Genomic DNA, 21446 nt, shown 5'->3' on the forward strand with positions numbered 1-21446 from the left:
CCCATGCGCATCGCCGCCCGCCCACCGGCCGCTGCCGAGCGGCCGCCGCCATGATGCCAGCCCTGGCCGCCCAGCGGCGGGGCTGCCGCGGCCTCTACCGCCTGTACCTGCGGTGCCAGGCGGCGCCGCGGCCCCGCGCCTGCCACGGTGAGTCCCGCGGGGAGCCCCCGGCCCGCCGCACCGCCCCGACCGGGGCTCGCAGGGAGCTGTGATGGAGCTGCGCTCTCGCCTGGGGCACAGCGAGTGCCGGCGTTCCTCCCGAGGCAGCGGCGCTGCTCCCGGTTGCGGGCACCGGCGGGCCGGGAGCGCTGGCTGCGTTCTGCGAATCGGCTTTAAAAAGAAGGAAAAACGTCCAAATTTTTGGACAGCAGGAAGCAAAACGCCTAAGTTTCTGTTGCGAGCGCAGGGCCGGGCCCCGGGTGTCCTCGGCCGGGCCGTGGCAGCCCCGCCTGACGCAAAGCGGGCGCGTCATGCCCGTGTTGGGGCCGAAGTTTGCAGGAATTACATAAAACGAAGCGCGACCTGACTGGGTTTGTGTTGGTATGAGGAGCGAGACCTGGCTTTTCCTTTAGACTACAGATCTCATGACATTTGAATCTCACCAGTTTTGTCCCTCTTCTTGTAGCCACTGACCGCTGAATTGCAGCAAATACCCGTTAACGGTTTCGTGCGTGTGTGGATGAGTAAGAAAAACGTCCTCTAAACGTGCTGATGAAGTTTACCCTTTTCAACTGCTACAGTAACACCAGAGCTTAGGAAACAACACTGCTCATCTTGTGCCATATATTTATTGTAGTGCTTTATAAATTCGTAGCCAGTAAGCTGATTCATTGAGCTGTGTTGAGTATTCAGGGCTTTTGTCCCATTTGCGTCAACTGTTAGTCAGTAAGAGCTTATCTGCCCTTTTTGGTGAAATTGTTCCTTCAATAAGGGTCAGGTCAGTGCATGCACACGTGCAGGTGCCTTGGTACTGCAGAAGGCTAAAAAAAAGGAAAGCTTTTGAGACTTTTACAGAATAAACACTTCTGTAAAATATTACCTTTTTTGTGAGCAGTGTGTTATTCGTATATGAGTGGTCATGCTTTGCATGACTTGATTTACCAGCACTGCTTGTTGCATGACTTGATTTAGCAGCACTGATTGATTATTTTAAAAAAAATATTTATTCTTTTGGTGAGTGTTTTCCAAAGCAGCCAGTTTCCCTGCTGCATTTCTAGTTGGAGGAGCTATATGCCCTCTCTACCAGAGTGTTTGTGTTCCCTAAAAGAAACTGGTTGCTGATACAGGTTGGTCTGTACTGCATGCAACTCTACTTTTGGCTAATCTTTTGAAATAGAAGATTACCTACCTAGGGTGATTTCTCAATGGGCTTTTAGAAAGTTTTATACAATATTGTGTACTTTTCTACATAATTTCTGTAGCAAGTGGGTAATGCACATAGTTCAGTTTTTCTTAATTGATAAGCTGTGGTTCATACAGAGGTTTGTACGAAATGGCAGCACTAACTAGTTTTGTAGTGGTCTGTATTTGTTCTTTTATCAATACTTGGTTTTTAGAGATTTTGAGGCGGTATGACTATAATGTGACTTAATGTATCAGTAAGCCCATCTTGTCAGATAGCTTTGTTTTTTTTTTTTTTTGTTTGTTTGTTTGTTTGGTTTGGTTTGGTTTTTTTTTTTTCTTTTTTTTTTTTAAACATCCTGAGATCGTCCAGAGGTCTTGGGAAAAATCTGTATCCATACTGGATTGTATGGGTAAAAATCCCTAGTGTTAGAATGAAATTTAAAACTGGGTGTTTGAAGAGAGGCAGTGAAAGCATGGTATATACTCCAATTTTGCTTTTCCTTCTTTTTCCTTCTAAAATGGTTGTCTGAAACAGCATTTTTTCCTCCCCTTGTTAGGATGGAAAGCTTCAATGAAAAGTGGGAGCCTGTCTTATATTCTGCCATGCAATCGCCTGCCCATGCAGTTGATGAGTCAAGTGAGAGTTTACACATCCAATGGTCAGAAAAAAGATCTTGGATCAGAAGATACAAATAGGTCAGCCCGTGAAGAAACACTAAATAAGGCTGAAACAGGTAGTACTAAGCTAAAATAAAGAGTATTTATAAAAATGTAAAAACTTAATGTCTTTAGTGATAACTTTTTTCTTTCAATTGTGTGATATTATGGTTGCAGATTTCTTAGTAGGTTTTTGTTTGTGGGTGTTTATATATGAATTTCAAATGCATAAGTGGGGAAGAATGCTGAAATTTATTTCTTTGGCATTCTGGTATTTACAGGATTTAAGTTTAGAGGAATCAAATTTAAAGTGACCAGGATAAAATGTGGATGTTGAAAGGCTTACATAACTTAAGGGATAAGAAATGGAATGTGTTACTCATCTTTCACCACTTTGCTTGCGCATTTGAATTTTTTTGGTAGTATTTCAGGTATGTTGTGTGAAATGAACTAATGGTAGAGGTTGAATGAGTGTGACTGTTGAGCATTGTGGCTTCTCTAGGCTAGGCTATAAATGACTGGTAAAGAAGGTTGAGCTGATTCATCTGCTAGAGCTTTCTAATCTGACACTTGTTAGAACTGCATTGTTCACATTAAACATTTGATACACTGTACATAACCCAGCCCTCCTTGCTCTTCAGTTCAGTTGTCAATCTTGTGCTTGATAGGTGTTTGTGAAATTCAGAACTGTATTGTCCTTGGTCCATCATAGCATCCTCTATATTTGATGCTTATTAACTGTAGGACTGCACAGATACAGGCTTGGAAGACTACTGTGCTTAAGAGATAACAGATGCTTTTTAACATGAGAGCTATCTTTCTTTGTGCTTTTGTCTTCAACCAAGCGGTCTTCTAAAGAAAATTTCCTTCTCTTCATTGTCAGGGTAGCAGACATTCCTTCCTTCTTTAGTAACTTGTAAATTCCTGAGGCTTGCAACAGTCTTTAAAAGCTAGTAACTGTAACCAGCTAAGAATATTACATTTCTCATGTTTGGAAGTACAAAAGTGAATCTTAAATGTTGTTCAGTTTTGAAGGTTCTATCATATCAATCTCTACTTGTCTGAAAAACAGTGACTGTGAATTGAAGTATTCCATATCTTTTTTTCTCAGCGATGCACTATGATTTTGTTTAGTCTATAAGCTGAGGTAGTCTTCAAAAGGGTACTTGATGTACATGGATATCTGTGCATGGATATAAATCTTAATAATTTTGTGCCTCTTTTTTCCCCCCTCTGAAATCTTGTGACCCGATCTTTTGTTAAATGGTGTTTGTGATATTTGTTTTAATGATATAAATGGTTGTACACATTTTTGTGAAAAGACGATGCCACTCAGTTTTTCCTAAGCAGTCTTAGTGGAAACTTTTTTTCATGCATCAGCTGTCTGGTGTTTTAAACCAGGTAAGAAAAGAAAGTAAAGGAACAACAAAGGGATTTTTTAGTTTTGTTTTCAAGTCGAACAACCAATAGAGATGACTGTTTAAAGAATGCTATTTATTTATGGTGCAGCCTTATTTGTTGTGTAACAAGATCAGCTGCATGAATTTATATGTGTTATTTTTCCAAGAAAGTATATTTGAATTGTTATTAGGTGTGGTCCTCAATTAGCTAATTGCTTGATGGAAAGATAGTTATGTAGTCCAACCTTCAAGAATATCTGATCTTTGGGTAGTTTGAGTAGCATATTAAACTAGGAATATCACCTTAATTAACACTAACCTACTTGAAAAATCTTTATTTTTTTAATACATCACTTTCAATGATGTCATTTTTGATTTTGTTGATGGTTATGGATGTGTGGCAAACCTCCAGTGTTAGAGAGCAGTAGGGCACAAAAGAGTGGATATGTTGGTTTGATGTGTTAGAATTATAAGAATTTTGTTCTGAAAGCTGTGTCAAAATATATGAGACAAGGATGCAATATTTGTTTGTGTTTTCAAGTAGTACTTCTAGTTTCTAAATAGAAATCTCACTGAAATTACTGGATTTTATAATTTTCCAAATATTAAGATTAAATTAACCACTGTAAATTATATTTTATTGGGGTTTTTTTATGGAATCATATCCTCAAGTTTCAAAACCAGCTAAAATACTTTTTCATTCTAGCTCCATCTTGTTACATAGGAGTTGTGGATTTTAGTTTAAATATTCTGTATTTTATGGAGCTTACTTTTTGTAAATGAAGAAGCTTAAAATTGAATCCCAGCTTGAATGCTTTGAGACACTCTGATATACAGCAGCCATAAGCTATAAAAACTTGTCCCAAACTATAAGTACACTGTTAAAATATTTTTTTTAAATTCAGAATACTTTCTGAAGTATGTTGGAAGTTGGTGTTCCTCTTCAAGCTGCTAGGAGTCTATTGATCAATGCTGTATTAAATGTGTAATTTTTTTTTTTTTGGTTGGTTTTTTTTTTACTGTTTCTGTCTTTTGAGAGTTTTAAATGTTGGAAATCTACCAAATATATTTTTAATGGTCAGGGTGAAAAGCAATATTAAGATATATTCTTATGTTGTTATGTCAACCAAAGTCTTTACTTCCATATTTACAGTGATCTTTACTTTTACAGGACAAGATACAACCAATGCAGGTCAAAAGCAGTCTTTGCCTAAGCAGCCAATTCAAGTAAAAGGTAAAGAAATGTTTACTGCATTGAAACTTTGCTGCTGTTTACTAGTAGTCAAAAAAAGCGTGTAAGGAAACTGTGGTTCCTTTTCAGTTGGGTAAAGAAGTTACATGAATAACATTTTTAAAACACATTTGTATGTCAGATTTGTTTGATACGCATTTGTTTAAAAAGGGTTCCTGAAAAATCAAATATAGGAGTATTCCTTCTAATTGCTCACTCTTCTGTGTTTGTTTTTAGTTGTTTCATTTAAGCTCAGAGTTTATCAGGAAAAGACTAATTTATTTTCTCATCTGTTATCATGGTCTGTTCTCCTTGCATGTTTTTAGGCATGTCCATTCACCATCTCAGACTTAATGTGGCTAAGCTGAACACTTGATCTTCCCCTGTTCCTTGCTCTAAGTCTTCGTCTGTTCTTTCTTAGTACTGAGTTAATCTAATCAGTGTTGCTTCTAAATATATTTTGACCACAGGAAGTGCCTAATCTGAGTCCTGCAATATTCCCATTTGTGTCTGTACTAATGTGGTGGGTTTGACACTGGCTGGATGCCAGGTTGCCGCCCAAACTGATCTATCACTGTCCTTTGCAGTTGGACAGGGGAGAGAAAATATCTGAAAGGCTCATGGGTTGAGATAAGGACAGGGAGAGATCACTCACCAAGTGCTGTCACAGGCAAAACAGATTTGACTTGGGGAAAGTTAGTTTAAATTATTACCAGTCAAAACAGAGTACAGTAGTGAGAAATGAAAACTAGATCTTAAAACACCTTCCCCCAGTCCTTCCCTCCTTCCCAGGAATTAATCTTACTCCGGAGTTTCTCTACCTTTTTACCCCCAGGGGTGCAGGGGGATGGGGAATGGGAGCTGGGTATAGTTCATAACGCATTGTCTCTGCTGCTCCTTCCTCCTCAGGAGGAGGACTCCTCACACTCTTCCCCTCCATGGGAGACAGTCCTCCATGAACTTCTCCACCTTGAGTCCTTCCCACAGGCTGCAGTTCTTAATGAACTGCTGCAGCGTGGGTCCCTCTTCCTTCAGGAACAGGCTGCTCCAATGTGGGGGCCCCCTGGGGTCACAAATCCTGCTAGCAAACCTGTTCCAGCGTGGACTTCCCTCTGCATGGGGCCACAGGTCCTGCCAGGAGCCTGCTCCAGTGTGGGCTTCCCACAGGGTCACAACTTCCTTTGGGCACCCACTGCTCCAGTGTTACGTCCTCTATCAGGGGCACAGCCTCCCTCATCATGGTTCTTCACCATGGGCTGCAGGGGAACCTCTGCTCTGGCACCTGGAGCACCTCCTCCCCTTCCTTCTGCACTGACCTTGGTGCCTGCAGAGCTGTTTCTCTCACATGTTCTCACTCCTCTCTGCTGACTGGAGTTGCCATTGTGCCGGATGTATTTTTCCCCTTGTTAAATGTATTATCCCAGAGGCACTACCACCGTTGCTGATGGGCTCAGCCTTGGTCAGGGGCAGATCTGTCCTGGAGCCAGCTGGCATTGGATCTGTCAGACACAGTGGCAGCTTCTCACAGAAGCCACCCCCCACTACCAAACCTTGCCATGCAAACCCAATACAAGCAAAAATAGATACTTTTGTCTTCAGTTACATTGTTTAAAAATGTAAGTGGGTAAAATAAGAACATAACTTTCATGTTTTTAATTTGTCATGACTTGATTTCATTCCATCTTTATTTTGATAGTTTCTGTTCTTATGTTGTGAGAATTATGCTATTAAAAACTGCTTTTGATCACTCCTAACCTTCAGTGTATCAAAAGTCCTTCCAAAGTCCTCCCTGTCTTTCTCAAATTTAAAGAAACATCAAATAATAATAGTTTTTCCTAACATTATCAGTGTCTATGTTTATTTTCTGTGCACTTTTGTCTACATCCTTTATGTCTATTTCTTTAGGTCCATTGTCATGTAGTTGCATGCAGGGGGATAATACAAGGTAGATAGGAGAAATTACTGTGAAATTGTTGTGAAAATAGATCCATCTTTTAGTAAGAAGAGTTTTCCTTCTGTAGATTATAGATGCACATAGAACAACATTTAGGTTAAGGATTTTGATAATGCCTAGGAAGTGGAATTCTAATCTTAAGATGGTGCTCTGATCCAAATGTTACTAAGACAATAATGTTTTAAAGGATTACTAATCTTAAAAAAATGTGCTTTTCTAAGTGTTTTATTTACATCATCTTTTATTGAGCTTTGTCTTTCTGTTGGAAATACCAAATGGATTTTTTCCCCCCACATTCATTGCGAGTTTTATACAGTTATTTGAACTTAGGAGTAGGATTGTTGAGATATTCTGCAATGTACAATTATAGTAATTTATCTTAGTGAAATTTGCCTTTGTTTCTGAAAGATGGATTAATAAGTGTTTGATAAATCCACAAGTTACTTTTTAGTAAGGTTAATATGATTTGGGTATGTATATGTTTTAAATAAGAAAAGATAGGAAGCATTCTTGATTAAATATTATCACCCTGTTCTAACCTTAGTAAATGATGGACTGTTTTTAGGAAATCTCAAAGTTTTGTTTTTTTTTTTTGTCACTTTTCACTCAGGAGCATTGTGGGATGAATGTGATTACTCAGGTACCTAAAAAATTGTTCAAGTTCAAACTGGATGAGAGAAATCAGATTATTATGATAAATATTAATACATGTACTGTTAGTGCATTGTTGAGTGTCAAGCAATACATTTTGCCATTAAGGTTTCAAAACTCAGAAGTATTTTTCCCTGGAGTTCTACATTGTCTTTTCTCAAAGTCTTTAGAAGCAGTATCTTTCTCTAACTATCCTGTGACATAAGTAGTAGTTCTGGACTACCTAGAGAAATCATATCAGTCCTGTGATATGCAGGAAGTTCATGCACGCTCTAAAGTCTTCTCATGGGTAGAATTTGAGCTTTTTGTTTTCAGTTGTGTTCTGTGATGTTATCTCCGTCAGAAAACATAACTCTTCTTCCAATAAGCATAATGTTTTTAATAGATGTGAGTGTATAGTGACTTACATTTGAAAATGAATTTAACATTCTGTTTATAATTTTTCTAAATATATGTGGTATTCTTTTCTTTGTGTGTGAAAATCTGATGTGATAAAAGTACATCTTCTAGACATACAGAGAAGTATAAATAAAGAATATATGTTTTTGCTATAAATGCCCAATGGTAAGTGTACTAATTTTGAAAGTAATAGTTGAGAACAATGACATATACAGTCTGTCTCATTTCTCTGTATGGTCTGCAAAGGTCAAAAATCTGATTTGCAGAAGGTGGAATTGGTTAAGTATTGGAAAAAATTGAAATGCAACTATCTGTTCCTGTTTCAGTTCCTAGAGCAGGGGTTTCCAAATTGCCATATTTAAATGCTGTCTGTGTAGCCAAGCACCATCTCTGACGTTGAAGTTGGAGAAGTAGCTGACAGTGGCAGTTAGGTATGTGGGATGTCTGAGCATCCTGAACTACAACTTAACAAGTAGCATTTTTGGAGATAAATCATTCTACTCATTTCCACAGTGAGGAAGATTCCTTTCTCTTCTCTGTAGATTTCTGTATCACTGGTGAGCATTGTTTTTCACATGTCACCTTCGAGGTATGAGACTAGACTGAATTAGTTTTTGAAGTCTCTGCTGTAGTCTTCATGAATGATTTAACTTGCTTATCTGTTTCTGTTTTTAAGTGAAAGCAGTCCTTAAAAAAAGAGAGTATGGACCAAAATACACTCAGAACAACTTCATCACTGGAGTCAGAGCAATAAATGAATTTTGTCTTAAATCCAGGTATGATGGGTTTGAGTTGAAATTTAAATTCTGAATATTTGTTCATATGTGCAACAAAAGTAATTGTAATTGTAGAGTGATTTGGCATGACAACTTTTTTTAAGTGTTTTTGTGGTATACCTAATTTTAAGTGGCTAAAGTTAGTTCTTTTTTACTTACTGTTACAGTGGATTAGGAGCCTGCACTGAATTTGCGTGTTTCAATAGCTGCTTCTTAGAGTGATTTATTTGTACTTATATGACCATAAATCTAGCTGGAGGGAGACCAACTCCTAGAGCAGCTTTATGGGAGGGATGTCAAATAACTCTTGATTCAGCATTTTGGGGTCATGATGGTTTGATGTGAACATCTCTAAAAGATCAGTGGAAACTTCATGTTACGTGAGGTCTGTAATTTGGAATAAAATATAATTTGGTTTGCTGTAACCTAACTATTGTTACTTGATTCATGTTTACTGCCTTTTACTACATGCCATACCTGCCAACAGGTCTTACTGAGTATTGTTTTAGGTGAGGTGTCTGTCAGATTTCATGCATGTTATGTATGTGACCCATATTAAATCTAAAGGCTTAGCAGCTTTGTTTATAACTTTTGTGCTGTTGCTGTTCCTCCCCATTTTTTACTTATACCGTGTGTCACTATAATTAGTCTTTGCTGAGGATACAGTGACAATTAATGGTTAGTCCTCTGCATTATATTTATCATAACTAGTTAAAGTTTTGCTGGATTGACCAAAAGGGATAAGAAAAAAGAAAAAAAAAAAAGAAAAAAGGGCTAGATAATTTGTGGGGCTAAAAATTAGGTCTTCTGTTGTATTTAAAAAAAAAATCCTTAATGCTTTTCAGTGTAGATGACCTAATGAGTTAACCAGCACAGGAAATTAATTTGTTTCCTGAAGTAGCTTTGTTACCTTCAGCCTTTTGCAGCTTGTGCTGTGTGCGTAGGTTTTGGGGTTAAATTTCCTAACTTTTCTTGTCACATGACTTCTGATGCCTGTTTAGAGATGCTAATTCATTAACCCTCTTGTCTAGCACATGTGCACATTATCAATTACATGCAGATCATTTATTGGATGTTTTATTATTTAGTGTTATTACTTTGTCTTCAGTGTATAGTATTTCATAGTGTGTGGACATGATGTGAAAAACACAATGGTTTTCAATAACATCATGGAGATCACTTGCTTCATGTGGTATATATATATATTCTCTTTGACAGAAGTAAACAACTTCACTTTTTTTGTATAGCAGATTAGTAATATCAAAATTGTGGAACATCACCCAGATATAAAAGTCAAATTAGAATAATATGAACCTTTTCCTGCACTAAACTCTTTGTCCACTTTGTTTAGTGATTTAGACCAGCTGAGGAAAATTAAACGACGAAGTCCCCATGATGACACTGAGACTTTCACCGTATATCTGAGATCAGATGTAGAGGCAAAGTAAGAGCGTTTTTATGAAGGAAAATGTTTGAATTATTTAAAATGGATTATATGAGAGAGAGGAAAAAAAATTTCAAAAGTCAGGTGTGCAATGTGAAAGGGAAATAATGTTTTCTATTTTCTGTATGAACAGATTTTGCATCCTAATTATTGTAATAATTATATTGTTATGTAATTATATTATATAAAATTGGAGAGTATGTTTTTGTGCTTGTATTCAGCCCCCTCTTGCCAAGCTTTTTATTGTGTACTGTAGTCTGCGGGGGTACTTTGTTCTGCTTTAGGAAAGGCATTTCTGATGTAGTCAAACTGAAAAAAAAGTTGCATGAAGAGGACCATTGTTAAGGTACTTTTACTTCATGCAGGTCTCTTGAAGTTTGGGGTAGTCCAGAGGCTCTTGCCAGAGAAAGAAAACGGCGTAAAGAGGCAGAGATCAAGTACAGAGAAAGTGAGTACAGAGTTTTCAAATAACTTGAAATGTAAACAACAAAGTATGATTGTTGGAAATCCACCAGATAGTGTGTTATTTCCCTGAGAACATCTACATTCAGATTTAGCAATTGCTTATTAGATTTTATAGCATAATGTTAGAATAACATGTTATGATCTATGAAGATACAGTCTGTTACTATCTTACAATTTATCATCTTTGTGCTATAGCAAGAATATACCTTCAGTTGAGATCTATAGTCATACTCTTTTGGGGGGGGACTTTCAATTTTTAGATGATATTTTACTTTTAGTGAGTTTGCATTTTTTTTTTCTGATTTAGAATTTTGAAAATACTTAAAACTGATCCAAATCTCTATACCATACCATTACGTATTTATTTTTCCTCTAAAATGAATTCAGCTTGCCTTTGTGTTTCAGAAGGGGAGAAATACCCCCAAATTGTCTCTCTTTACTTAATATTATTGTTTTTACCCTTACTGGTATTACCAATAACAGATACAGTCAAATCAGTAGTTTGTAATGTATTTGGATCTGTCTAGTCAGTTAAAATCACAGGAGAGGCAATGCTGCTTCAAGGTACTTAGTGAAGTTGTACACCTTAAAATTAGAGGTCCTGTCAATTTCTTTAAAACAGTTGTGCCATAGGAACACCCTTCCAGTAAAAAGATTAGAACTGCAGGCACCTGTTAAACTGTCTGTGTGTGTTTGTACTGAGAGTGCAGTCAGTAGCTCCAAAATTTTTATTGACCTGCAAAATAATTATTGGATATAAATAAAATGCCTGAATTTGGTGAAGTGTATTTTGAGTTTTTTCCTTCTGTGCATCATCCTTTGTTGGTATAAATGGCAACAGTGTATAGGATCATAACATTGTATTTGGCATTTTGCATGAGTGCATAACAATGTGTGTTTCTGATTAACAATACCAAAGGAGAAATTTTTTACACTTAAGATAGATCATGTAGTTCTTATTAGAAGTTGGCTGCTGCATAAAAAAAGTAGACTTAAATTCCTGAAACTATTGGTTACTAGTACATATTTATGATAATAATTTTGTATTGCAGATCTATTTAGAAACCAAAGGCTGTTGTGGGAGTACAAGGAGTTCTTTGGAAATACTAAGGTAAGGATGTTTTCAGGTTTTTGGCTAGAAAAGTGTCATGAGATGTGCTATGACACTTTTTGAAGGAAAATTTGTGTAATGGTTGCATAAGCTTAACTAGCTGAATATTATAGGAACATTTATTTGCATTGTAATATACCAGATCTATCTCAGATTGTAATGCAGTAGTAAATGTTATGATGACAGTTTAAACGGGTTCCTACTGCGACAGTGTAAACCACCAGTAAGTTTTTTTTTTTTTTTCTGGTTGGCTTCTTATCAAAATTTTAGCTATACTTGTGATTTCATGTATAACCTATTAATATGTATAGCAAAAATACTGTTAATTTAAAGAAATTAAATAAGTTTCTTAAGGAAAGGACCCCAGAAGATTAATACTTTTGGCTATGCACTACTGACCCTTCTGCTTTGCTTAAGCAGATACATGCCTGAGATCCTGGTGCTCTGCTGTGTAGAATGATTTCATAATTGTTCTGCTGCACAGCTGGTGCCTGGCCTTATGGCTGCAGTGGCCTCTGCTGGAGACTTTGTTGGTTGTTTATTTTATAGCCGTCCATCTGTTGAAATATATGACCCAACTGCAGTTTGGCTGAACATTCAGTAGAGAATTAGTTGTCTTCAAGGATTGTAGCTTCACTTCTGCAATACAGGGCATTGCAAAGTTTTTTATTTAATAATTTGTGTGGTAGGTGTCTCATGAGGTCAAGATTTAGTTCTTTAATTATCTGTTATTTCTTTATGTAGCCACGCTCCAGTACAGCAACTATGTTTTTCAAGGGACCAGGGAAGGTGGTAATGGTAGCTATTTGCATGTAAGTAAAAAAAATATTTTGTTTATGCAAGTATAAAGCAATTTATTTTTATTATCCTGGAAATAGGAACAGTGTGTGTATTTAAGATAAAGGTATCTGTATCTCTGTAACTGAAGTGAATAGATATGTTTGTTCGTTGTTGATGGGAGAGTTCATGTGAATACATTCATCAATATATATACAGATCAGGTATTGAATAAATGTCTGATGTGAAAAGAGCAGATTTTTTTGAGTTGGAGACTAAACAGTTCATTAAAGTAAAATTTTGAAGGACATGAAGGGACAGTAAAGCTGTCCTTTTTTCTTACTTCTTCTTGAGAGGAAGATTTTCGTACATGTAAAACAATCTTCTGCGTAACCAACAGAAAAGAATTCACTTTTCTCTTTATACTGTTATTTAACTCCTTTCTTCTCTAGTTGAAAAAGGGATATTTTAGGAGCTTTTTCCCTTTCACGTTTTAAAAGTTTGAATGAAACAAATTAATGATCCTGATGTAAAGCAAATGTTCACAGAGACTATCTGGCATGAAATAGGGAGAAGTGTGTTAAATTTCTCTGAGGAAATGATGACTAAAACTTATTTGCCGTGAAACATTATAGTTTTAAAATAAATTATTTTTATAAAAGCTATTTATTTGATCAGACACTGTTGATATAAGAAAGCAAAATACAAACAGGAAAATGCTTGTTTTGGCACAGGAAACAATGAGCAGGAAGTAACCTTTTAAGGTCCTACAAAACTATGTTCTTTTACTTGGGGAGTTAAAATTCAAAGCTCGCTTGACTGAAAACCTCCCACTTTATTGAGTATTCTACTAGTAACTGTTCAGAGCCTTCTAAGTTAAAAACATGTAAGAACTGCTAGTACAGATGTTTCTAATGGAAAAAAAAGAGGGGGTGTTGTGGTCATTTCTACCTCTTTCTGTTTCTTATAATGATATAATGAAAACAGACCTGTCCTCTTGCTTTGTAGATAGGGCATTGCTATAAACATAACAAAAATACCTTTTGGATGATTAGGTATTTTTATACATGAAAGCCAGGCAACCAGGCTGGCAGATGTTTGTAGAGACTGTTGTGTTGCTCAGACACCTTTTTGTGGAGCTTTTTTAGAAGTTCAAGTGACTCTTGGCCCTCAAATACCTGATGACTTTTCAGAGGTTTAAGTCAAGGCCACCATCAGTGCTCCTTTGTTGGTGGTCTTGGTCTTCTTTTTAATGGTTTCTGGCTTTGTGTCAGGAAAGCCCAGTCTGTCTTAACTTCTTTAGTTGGAATGATTTGGTAGACTTTTAACAAACTTTAGCCTTCCCCAGTGAGGATGAAATGTGGTTCATTCGAAATCAGAGTTGTGTTGTGAATCTGTGTGTGAAAGTATAGACCAGCTGCACTGGAATGCTCTATGTTGTTAATAGAATTCCGTGTTTGAAGGGGAACTCTGTAGCTCTGTTATAGAAATACAGGAGGGTAATGTTTTTTATCAAATCTGTAACTAGCAAAACATTCCTCAGAGTCTGGTGTTGTTGAAGTGATTTCACTGTCACACTAATGCATTACCTTTTAAGCAGTACAAAGTTTGCACAGCATATAATATTTTTTAAAAAATACTGGTGGTGAAGGATGTTAGTAATGTTACCACTTCTTTGGAAATAAATGTGTTTATTTTTCAAATCTAGGGCCTAAATAGAAGATTTTTTTTCCATAGCTTCATAATGGATCTGAATAATTTCAGGTTTTTTGTTGTTTTTTTTTTAAATTCTGACATTGATTTTTTTACTGTTGTTTCTTCAAAAGTCTAAATATTTAATGTACCTAGACAGAGATGGTTAATCACACCAGGTCCGTCTAGATCAGTATCTTATGCTGTGAGATAGAGTATAAAAAATGGGCAGTCACATGATGGCACAATTCCCTATATATATTTCTCAATTCTCTGTATTTCATGTACCACATATTCATCTTGGAGTTATGAGATGGTTATCTTTGAAACGAATTTGGAATGATAGATCTGCAAATGCAAGTATTAATGCCCTTTAATTTTTTCAAGTTTACAGTTCCGTCAGGTTAGGTTTATTTGAATTTGTTGCAATTATAACTGAAATTGCGAAGTTGGGAAACTTGATTTGTATAATTGATTTTGATCTACTTTTGCATTTGTGTATTTCTTTTCAAAGAAATACTGATTTTGTTTATGTATCAGTATATTTTAAAGTTACCAACTAAATTTAGACTTTATGCTAAAATTGACAGGTCTTCTGACAGGAAGGAAGATATGTACTTTTTCAACAATCCTCCCCTTATTTTGCTGGTGAATGTCTGCCTCCTAAATGGACTTTGTTTATAACTTACAGTTATAAACAGTTGTATAGAATTGTACCCAATGAATCATGGGGTTTTGGGGTTTTTTTGGTTTTAGTATTTCTTGGCTCAATGTCCAAAACTTTACAATAAATCTTTCAACCTTTAGTAGATTTGGTTTGTGTTCTGTTCAGTTTCCTACTTTCAGGTCCATGCAGATAGAAATGAGGTAGCTAAATCAGTCAGTTCAGTGCAGCACAATAGAGAAAATACTTTCTAAATTGGTGGTCACTGGTGTAAAAGATAACTTCGTTTCAAACTTATTCAGAGTATTTTAGCTGCCTTCTCAGAATCTGCTGGGTTTGGATTTTTTTTTCTCTGCTGTGGTATTTCTTCAGCAGACTTTAGGCTTTCATAGGGCTTATTACTTTCAAATACAGTGCTGAATTTGTCTTAAAACTGAGTTTTTTGTATTGTTTTATTCATGTGAATATCTAGTCAAACATGGAACACCAAATAGCCTTAATGGCTCTGTAGACCCACTGTGTTTTTTGTAATTATTTCCTGTGTAGCATTCTTCATCTTTCTGTCCTATCACGAATGTACTTGACATCATTAACAGATTGATTTTGCTGGGCCCAACATCTGAAAACCCTAGTGTGGCTAAGGTTCAAATAAGAATTAGATTTCTAGGATATAAAATTCCCTCACAACTTTGGAATTTGTAGGGGTGAAATAAAATCCCAGCTGAGTGCCTGTTGTGCCATCTCAACAGGTGTGAGCCGCACAACTGAAATGTACCTTCAGATAAACTCAACACCTTATCACGTTTAGCTGAAAGGGTGTTTTTAACAGTAACCATGCAGAAAATCTGTATGCGTTGTGTATCTGTACAGGTCTCTAATGATAAAACTGATACTCGGTTTTACCACTTTCTGGCAGGTAATGCATGCAGCATTTGTGGTTTTGTTGAAAGTATTGAACACCGAATATTCTGTTGTTCTTTAGCTTTTTTCTTCTCTTTTTTTCAGAAATGGGTTGAATTTTTTCTTTAAGCTACTTGCTTGGGTTTACACGGGTTCTGCAAGTATGTTTTCAGAAGCCATACATTCTTTAGCAGACACATGTAACCAGGTGAGTGTTTTTTCCCATTCTGCTAGAGTTAGTACTTGTAATAACTTCCAGGAATAAAGAAAGATACTTGTAGTAGCTCTATTGCACTTGAATAAAAAATGAAAATTGGATGGTTTTTAATTTGCATTAATGTAAAAACGAGACAAGTCAGAATGTAGATTTTGAAGTTTTTTTAGAAATATGTTGATAGAGAGGAGTTGCAGTAAGCAGAACTATACTCAGCTACTTCATGGCTCATGAATGGGACATGAAACTAAGATGATGTACAAAGTGTCTCTTATTTTGGTTAATATTTTGGTTAAATGTTAATTTGAAATACTTCTGTCAGTTATTATAATACAATGACAAACTTGTTGCTTAGTCATCTCTTGGTAGAATAATGAGAATTTGAGCATCTTGGTTTCTTTTTCTGTTCCTTGATTACCTTATCAGCCTCTCACAGCACAAGTAGGCACATATTCGGCACATTTACTTTGATAAGTGGTGTGGCAGACTCAGAATTAGTGCAGAGATAAAATTAATGTTTTTTCCACTGTTTTCTATGATATGCTTGAAGCATATGTTGTGACACCTTGGAATTTTCCCTTCTCGCATTGTGGTAAGAATCTATCTTGTTGCAGTGTTTGATATAGCGAGGCTTTGGAAACAAAAAAACCCAACCCTTAAAGATGAGTGACTGAAACCCTCCTGCACCTCAGGCAAGAGGAGTCCTTGGGTAACTTGTGGCTGCTAAAATGCAAGTCTTGTGCTCCTCCAGATTTGAGGAGTATATGGGACCTTAGAGCAGACTGAATATCTTGAAAAGCATATTAGAATAGTTTCAGCAACCTTTTTGCTTGAGTTGGACCTAGTATGCTTCTCTATCCAGAAAGACTGAGTTGAGGACTCACATTTGGTTTGTTGTTTTTACACAACCTTTCAACTGTTCAGATGTAAAGATGGGGTGCTACTAGCTCAACTGATAGTACTTAAATTTATGGGGAGACCAGCCTTGAAGTGGCCAAGTGTGTCAATTTGTAGGTGAACCAAGCTTGATAGTGGTACTATATACGCTGAAGGGATGTTCCACTGAAATGTGGTTTGGTTTTGTTCCCCCCCCCCCCCCCCCCAAATATTTGAGTATGTGAATTTGGGAAAAACACAGGAGACACCTTGCTTCCTCAAAGCACCTTGCTGCTGCTACTTGAAGTGTCTAAGTTTTAATACTTGTTATTATGTTTCAGTAATTCATAGTCCTGAAACAAAACACATGCTTTGCAAAATTGAGGTATAGATTTATAACTTACTGCATCAGTAGCTTAATACACATCTAATTAACTATGTTGCAGATAGGGAATTTAGGTAGCAAGATTTTTTTTGTCTTCCTTAAAAATAGACTGCAAAAAGCTGCCGTGTAAAGTAGATGATTTAAATGTAGTATGTCATTACCATGCTACACCACAATCTCAATATAATTTCTCTTCAAGAGGGATTTATTTAAACAGCTTTGTTCCCTGAGAAACTTCATTCCTTCACATTGAAGCACAGCAACAACACTTTTGATTGCATCTAATGTTCACTTTTAGTTGCAATTCTAAAATTATAATTAACAGTAATTATATATACACACACCATGTAATTGCATGTATATTATATATATTGGTATAACTAACAATTTCTTGGAGGTGGTAGATTTAGATGACAGATTTTGAGGATTATATTCCAACTCTAGTAAAATATCTGTAACAAAACATATATGCAGATCAAGCAATTGCATTTGCCTTTATCTCTGAAGTTCAGTTGATATAGAATGTTTCTAATTTATTTTCATGTTCAGGTTTTTTTAACAAAGTCTTTCTCCTTTTGTTCTAAATAGGCATTGCTAGCTTTGGGCATCAGTCAGTCTGCAAGGACACCTGACCCTAGTCATCCGTAAGCTTTTTGAGTAAATAAAGATTTTGTTAACTATATATAGGAGTAAGATCCGTTCTTGTTTTTGCATCACTTTTTTCTTTTTAGTCTGCTGTTTTGTGTCATTTCAGAATTTTTTGTTTCTGATTTTACAGTAGATAAAATAAGAAAAGGGTTTTCTCCCATGCTGCAGGAGTTGTAGCTGTAGCTTCAGTGGCTTTGTGCATGTGTGCTTTGTTTTGTTTTGTTTTTTTGTGGTATGCTTTTGCTATTTTAATGTCAATTTTAATTGACATTATTTCTCTAAGTTGTTCTGGGCTCTTCTACCTTTTCCAGTGAATAGATTCACTGTTCATGTGAATCACAGGATTTTTTAAAAAATAAAAAGTACTGTCCTCTTCCTTTTTTTAACAAGTGCTTTGCTGCAAGGCAATTACTTCTACCATAAGGAGATGTGTTTGACTTAAACTGCTCTTTGTTTTTATCTGAGTAATAGGGGTATTACTTGATAAGTTCTTACATCTTCATGAAAATTATAAGCTGTATTCTCCATGACATTTTCTTAGTGTTGACCTAGTTAACACTTCATATATTTGGACAAGTCATTCATCCTGTAAACACTAATTTACAGAACTACATCTAATTTACAGAATTAGTTAAACTTTTTCTCATTAAGAGCATCATTAAAATTTGAAACATTTAAATCTTAAATTTCTCCACATATTTATTGTATCTCCTTCCTCTATCTCACTTCTTTCCCTTCTTTCTAAATATACTCAGTAGAACAAAATACTAGTTTCTTAAATGTGGCTAAAGAAGTGTACTGTTTGTAGTAGCAGTTAATACAGAAAAAAAAAAATAAAGGTACACTACTTTAACTCTTTCCACTTTCTAGAACAGTGCTCTTAAAAACTGCAAGTGTTGAATGTCCCTAGTTACCTACTACTGAAAGATGTATACAATTTATTACCTTTAAATTAGCATTATAAATTATGTAGACCAACCACCTACAAGGCTAGAGTTCTCATTTAGAAGTAGCATTTCATTAGCATGTAAAACTGACATGAATATTGGTGGGGTTTAGGGCTTTTTTTGTTGGGTTTTTTTTTTGTTTGTTTTGGTTTTTTTTACAGTTGTAAAATTCTCAATCTCTGCACAAGACCCAATTCAGCTATTTAAAAACAATTTAGGAGAGTATCTATGCTTGATGTTCTTGCATGTACGAGATACCCTTTTTCAAGTGGCTTTTTTTTTTTTCCCTTGGATTAGATTGGGATTTAGCAGCTTTGTCTTAAATAGATACCAAGTCATATGATGATAATTTAAGATGTGAAAATTAGTGGAAAAACTTTGGGGTATGTTTGCAGAGATACAGAATCTTATATTCCTAAATCACTTCCTTTGTTTTCATCTAGGTATGGTTTCACAAACATGCGCTACATTGCCTCCCTGATTAGTGGAGTAGGCATTTTCATGATGGGTGCAGGACTTTCTTGGTATCATGGGATCATAGGTTTACTCCACCCTCATCCTGTAGAATCTCTTCTCTGGGTAAGCTAATCTTGTTTGGTATTGTATTTAACAAGTGACTTAATAAAAAATAATAGCATATTCTGAAATTCTCTTTCTGAGTCAGTTTGAATCCCAACATAATTAACTCAAACCACCCTTAATGAGAATATGTTTTAAGAAAAAAAATCTTGTTAAACTACAGCTGATCTTGCAGCAAAAGTGTTCTTTAAACCCTGCATCTTCCTTCATACCTCCCAAGAGGTCCTCCTTTCCTATTGCAGTATATTGCATAATGCAAATATTGTTGGTTTCCTTCTGTTTAGGGACAATTACACGGCAAAGAGGTTCTGGAATGCTGTGTTTAGATAGTCTGTGATGAAGAGATCTGTACAAATATGCATATAACATAATAATTTTTTTTTCCATACAGGCATACTGCATTTTAGCAGGGTCGTTGGTATCTGAAGGAGGTATGCAGTTTCAAGAAATATTTCTATTTACATATTTGTAATTTCTTAAGATTACTGTGTGAGTAATCACAGTAATAATTGATCCTTGCTTACACAGTGAAGTTTTGAACTCTGTTGCAAATAGTTGTAATCAAACAAAAAAAAGTGGGAAAGCATTTTTTTTTCTTAAATGTCTATGTAATAATAAGTCAAAGAACACATCATTTGGAAAGTACACATAGAGTACCGTTTTGGTATTAAACTATCAGAGAATGTAACTGTTCTGATTTGTATGGAGACACATAGAAAAGATAGTTAACTATGCTTTGTTGTTATTCAAAGTTTTCAATAATCAGAGCTTCCTTGATGATCTGTTGCTATGATATAAAGAGAAGTTCCTCTTCAAAATGGAAACAAGTCTTTTTACCTCTAACCATTTTCAGCAACAACTTTGGTGTTGTTTCAGCTACCCTTCTTGTTGCTATAAATGAAATTCGCAGGAGTGCTCGTGCCAAGGGCCTGTCATTTTATCAATATGGTATGTGTCATTATAGCAGTAAGGTATGTGGTTACTTTAAAACAGAATCTGTTCACTAGAGTAACGATAGAAACAATTTTCTCTATTTTCCCTTTCCCCTTGCTTTATTGATCTGTTTTCTATTCTAGTAGCAAATAACATTTCACAGATTCGGTGAAAACTTGTTGTTTTAAGTACTGCTACTTAAATAGTTGGCTGAAGTGCTTGTATTTTTCAAGATAAATGCCCCTTTTAACTTTTCAAGCTTTTGAGAAGCTTCAATAATTCGACTTGTTCTGTGTATTTATAAATGCTTTCAGAAGTGTGTGCATTTGCAAAAATTCAGTTTACACCTATATAGTTATGGAAATTTTTTTAAAGTTGCTGTTGTTAGTCTAGTTTAAGTACTGTGCATAATGTAATAAAGCTAAGCTTTCCAAAGCAATTAACTTTTTTTTATTGTATGTGCAGTTGTGCAGAGTCGTGATCCTAGTACAAATGTGGTGTTACTGGAGGATGCTGCAGCAGTTTTGAGCGTGGCTGTAGCTGCAACCTGTATGGGTCTGACTTCTTTAACAGGTAAAATTCTACACAGCAGCAAAGCAGGATGTGGATTTACTCCTGTGTGTGACAGGAACACAGTGCATTTAGTTTCCATAGATGTCTCTGCTCTTTTTTTCTAATGCTTGTACTCTGTAAGCAGATGGGTCTAACTTCCTTTTGAGCTGTTTTGGCGTACAAACGAAGTTATGTTTTACTAAAAGAATATTTATTGCAGTCACTTATCACTTTGTGCCATGTTGGGATTACATAATTTGGGCTTCCTTAGTAAGTGGTGCACAGCTGCAGAAGGAAGCAGTTCTTTCCTTCCTTTTGATACATAGTGGCACTAGTGTCATCTTCAGTAACAATAGCTGCTCCCGAGCAGTGTGGCCAAACCTAACTCATGCAGGTAGGATGGTCTGCATGGCAAGTGTTTCAAAGTATGTCTTTGCTGCACAGTGAAGTTTTCTAAAGAGAGGTGATGATTTATCCCTTTTGAAGTATTGTCTTTTTAAAACAATAAAGATTGTAATTTTGTTTATTTGTGGCTTCTAATGAGTTAATTGCAAGTTTCATTTTTTGTATAAAAGTAATTTTTTTCTTTCATCTCTAGCTTCCTTCATGAACTTAAAAATACAGTACTATTTCTACAAATCTGAATAGGAATGAATAAGTGAAACTTATATAATAAGTACTGTATTCCAGAAATGTTTAATACTCAAATAATAACTCAAAATTTTTGAGTTATTGATAAAAGAACACTGACTTTTTTTCTATTACCTATGTTTAGGTGCATATAACTTTGTGTATAAACTTACCTTTATTATATACCTTTATTATATACCTTTATTATATACCTTTA

General features: G+C 35.8%; 1 protein-coding gene and 1 long non-coding RNA gene across 4 annotated transcripts in view; one reads left to right on the forward strand and one right to left on the reverse strand.

Moving 5' to 3' along the window:
* LOC113946881 overlaps positions 1-676 on the reverse strand; it is a 24516-nt gene extending 23840 nt beyond the window's left edge. For both annotated transcript variants that reach the window (XR_003527577.1, XR_003527576.1), the window contains exon 1: positions 603-676. This is a non-coding gene — a long non-coding RNA (uncharacterized LOC113946881). The remainder of the gene's footprint in view (positions 1-602) is intronic.
* The window catches only part of SLC30A9 (solute carrier family 30 member 9), a 36258-nt gene continuing 14828 nt past the window's right edge, over positions 17-21446 (forward strand). Inside the window, exons 1-14 of one of the 2 annotated variants that reach the window (XM_027642882.1) lie at positions 17-147; positions 1902-2078; positions 4573-4635; positions 8313-8412; positions 9764-9856; positions 10222-10304; positions 11374-11432; positions 12177-12244; positions 15571-15673; positions 17529-17584; positions 18979-19114; positions 19506-19545; positions 19991-20062; positions 20513-20620. In XM_027642882.1, the coding sequence (XP_027498683.1) occupies positions 51-147; positions 1902-2078; positions 4573-4635; positions 8313-8412; positions 9764-9856; positions 10222-10304; positions 11374-11432; positions 12177-12244; positions 15571-15673; positions 17529-17584; positions 18979-19114; positions 19506-19545; positions 19991-20062; positions 20513-20620 (1255 nt within the window). In that variant the 5' untranslated portion in view covers positions 17-50. Of the gene's footprint in view, positions 148-664; positions 684-1901; positions 2079-4572; positions 4636-8312; positions 8413-9763; positions 9857-10221; positions 10305-11373; positions 11433-12176; positions 12245-15570; positions 15674-17528; positions 17585-18978; positions 19115-19505; positions 19546-19990; positions 20063-20512; positions 20621-21446 lie in introns of those variants that run through there. The other variant, XM_027642883.1, reaches the window with a different exon arrangement.

Source organism: Corapipo altera, unplaced genomic scaffold (genome assembly GCF_003945725.1).
Source record: "Corapipo altera isolate COAL_440 unplaced genomic scaffold, ASM394572v1 22, whole genome shotgun sequence".
NCBI lineage: Eukaryota > Metazoa > Chordata > Aves > Passeriformes > Pipridae > Corapipo > Corapipo altera.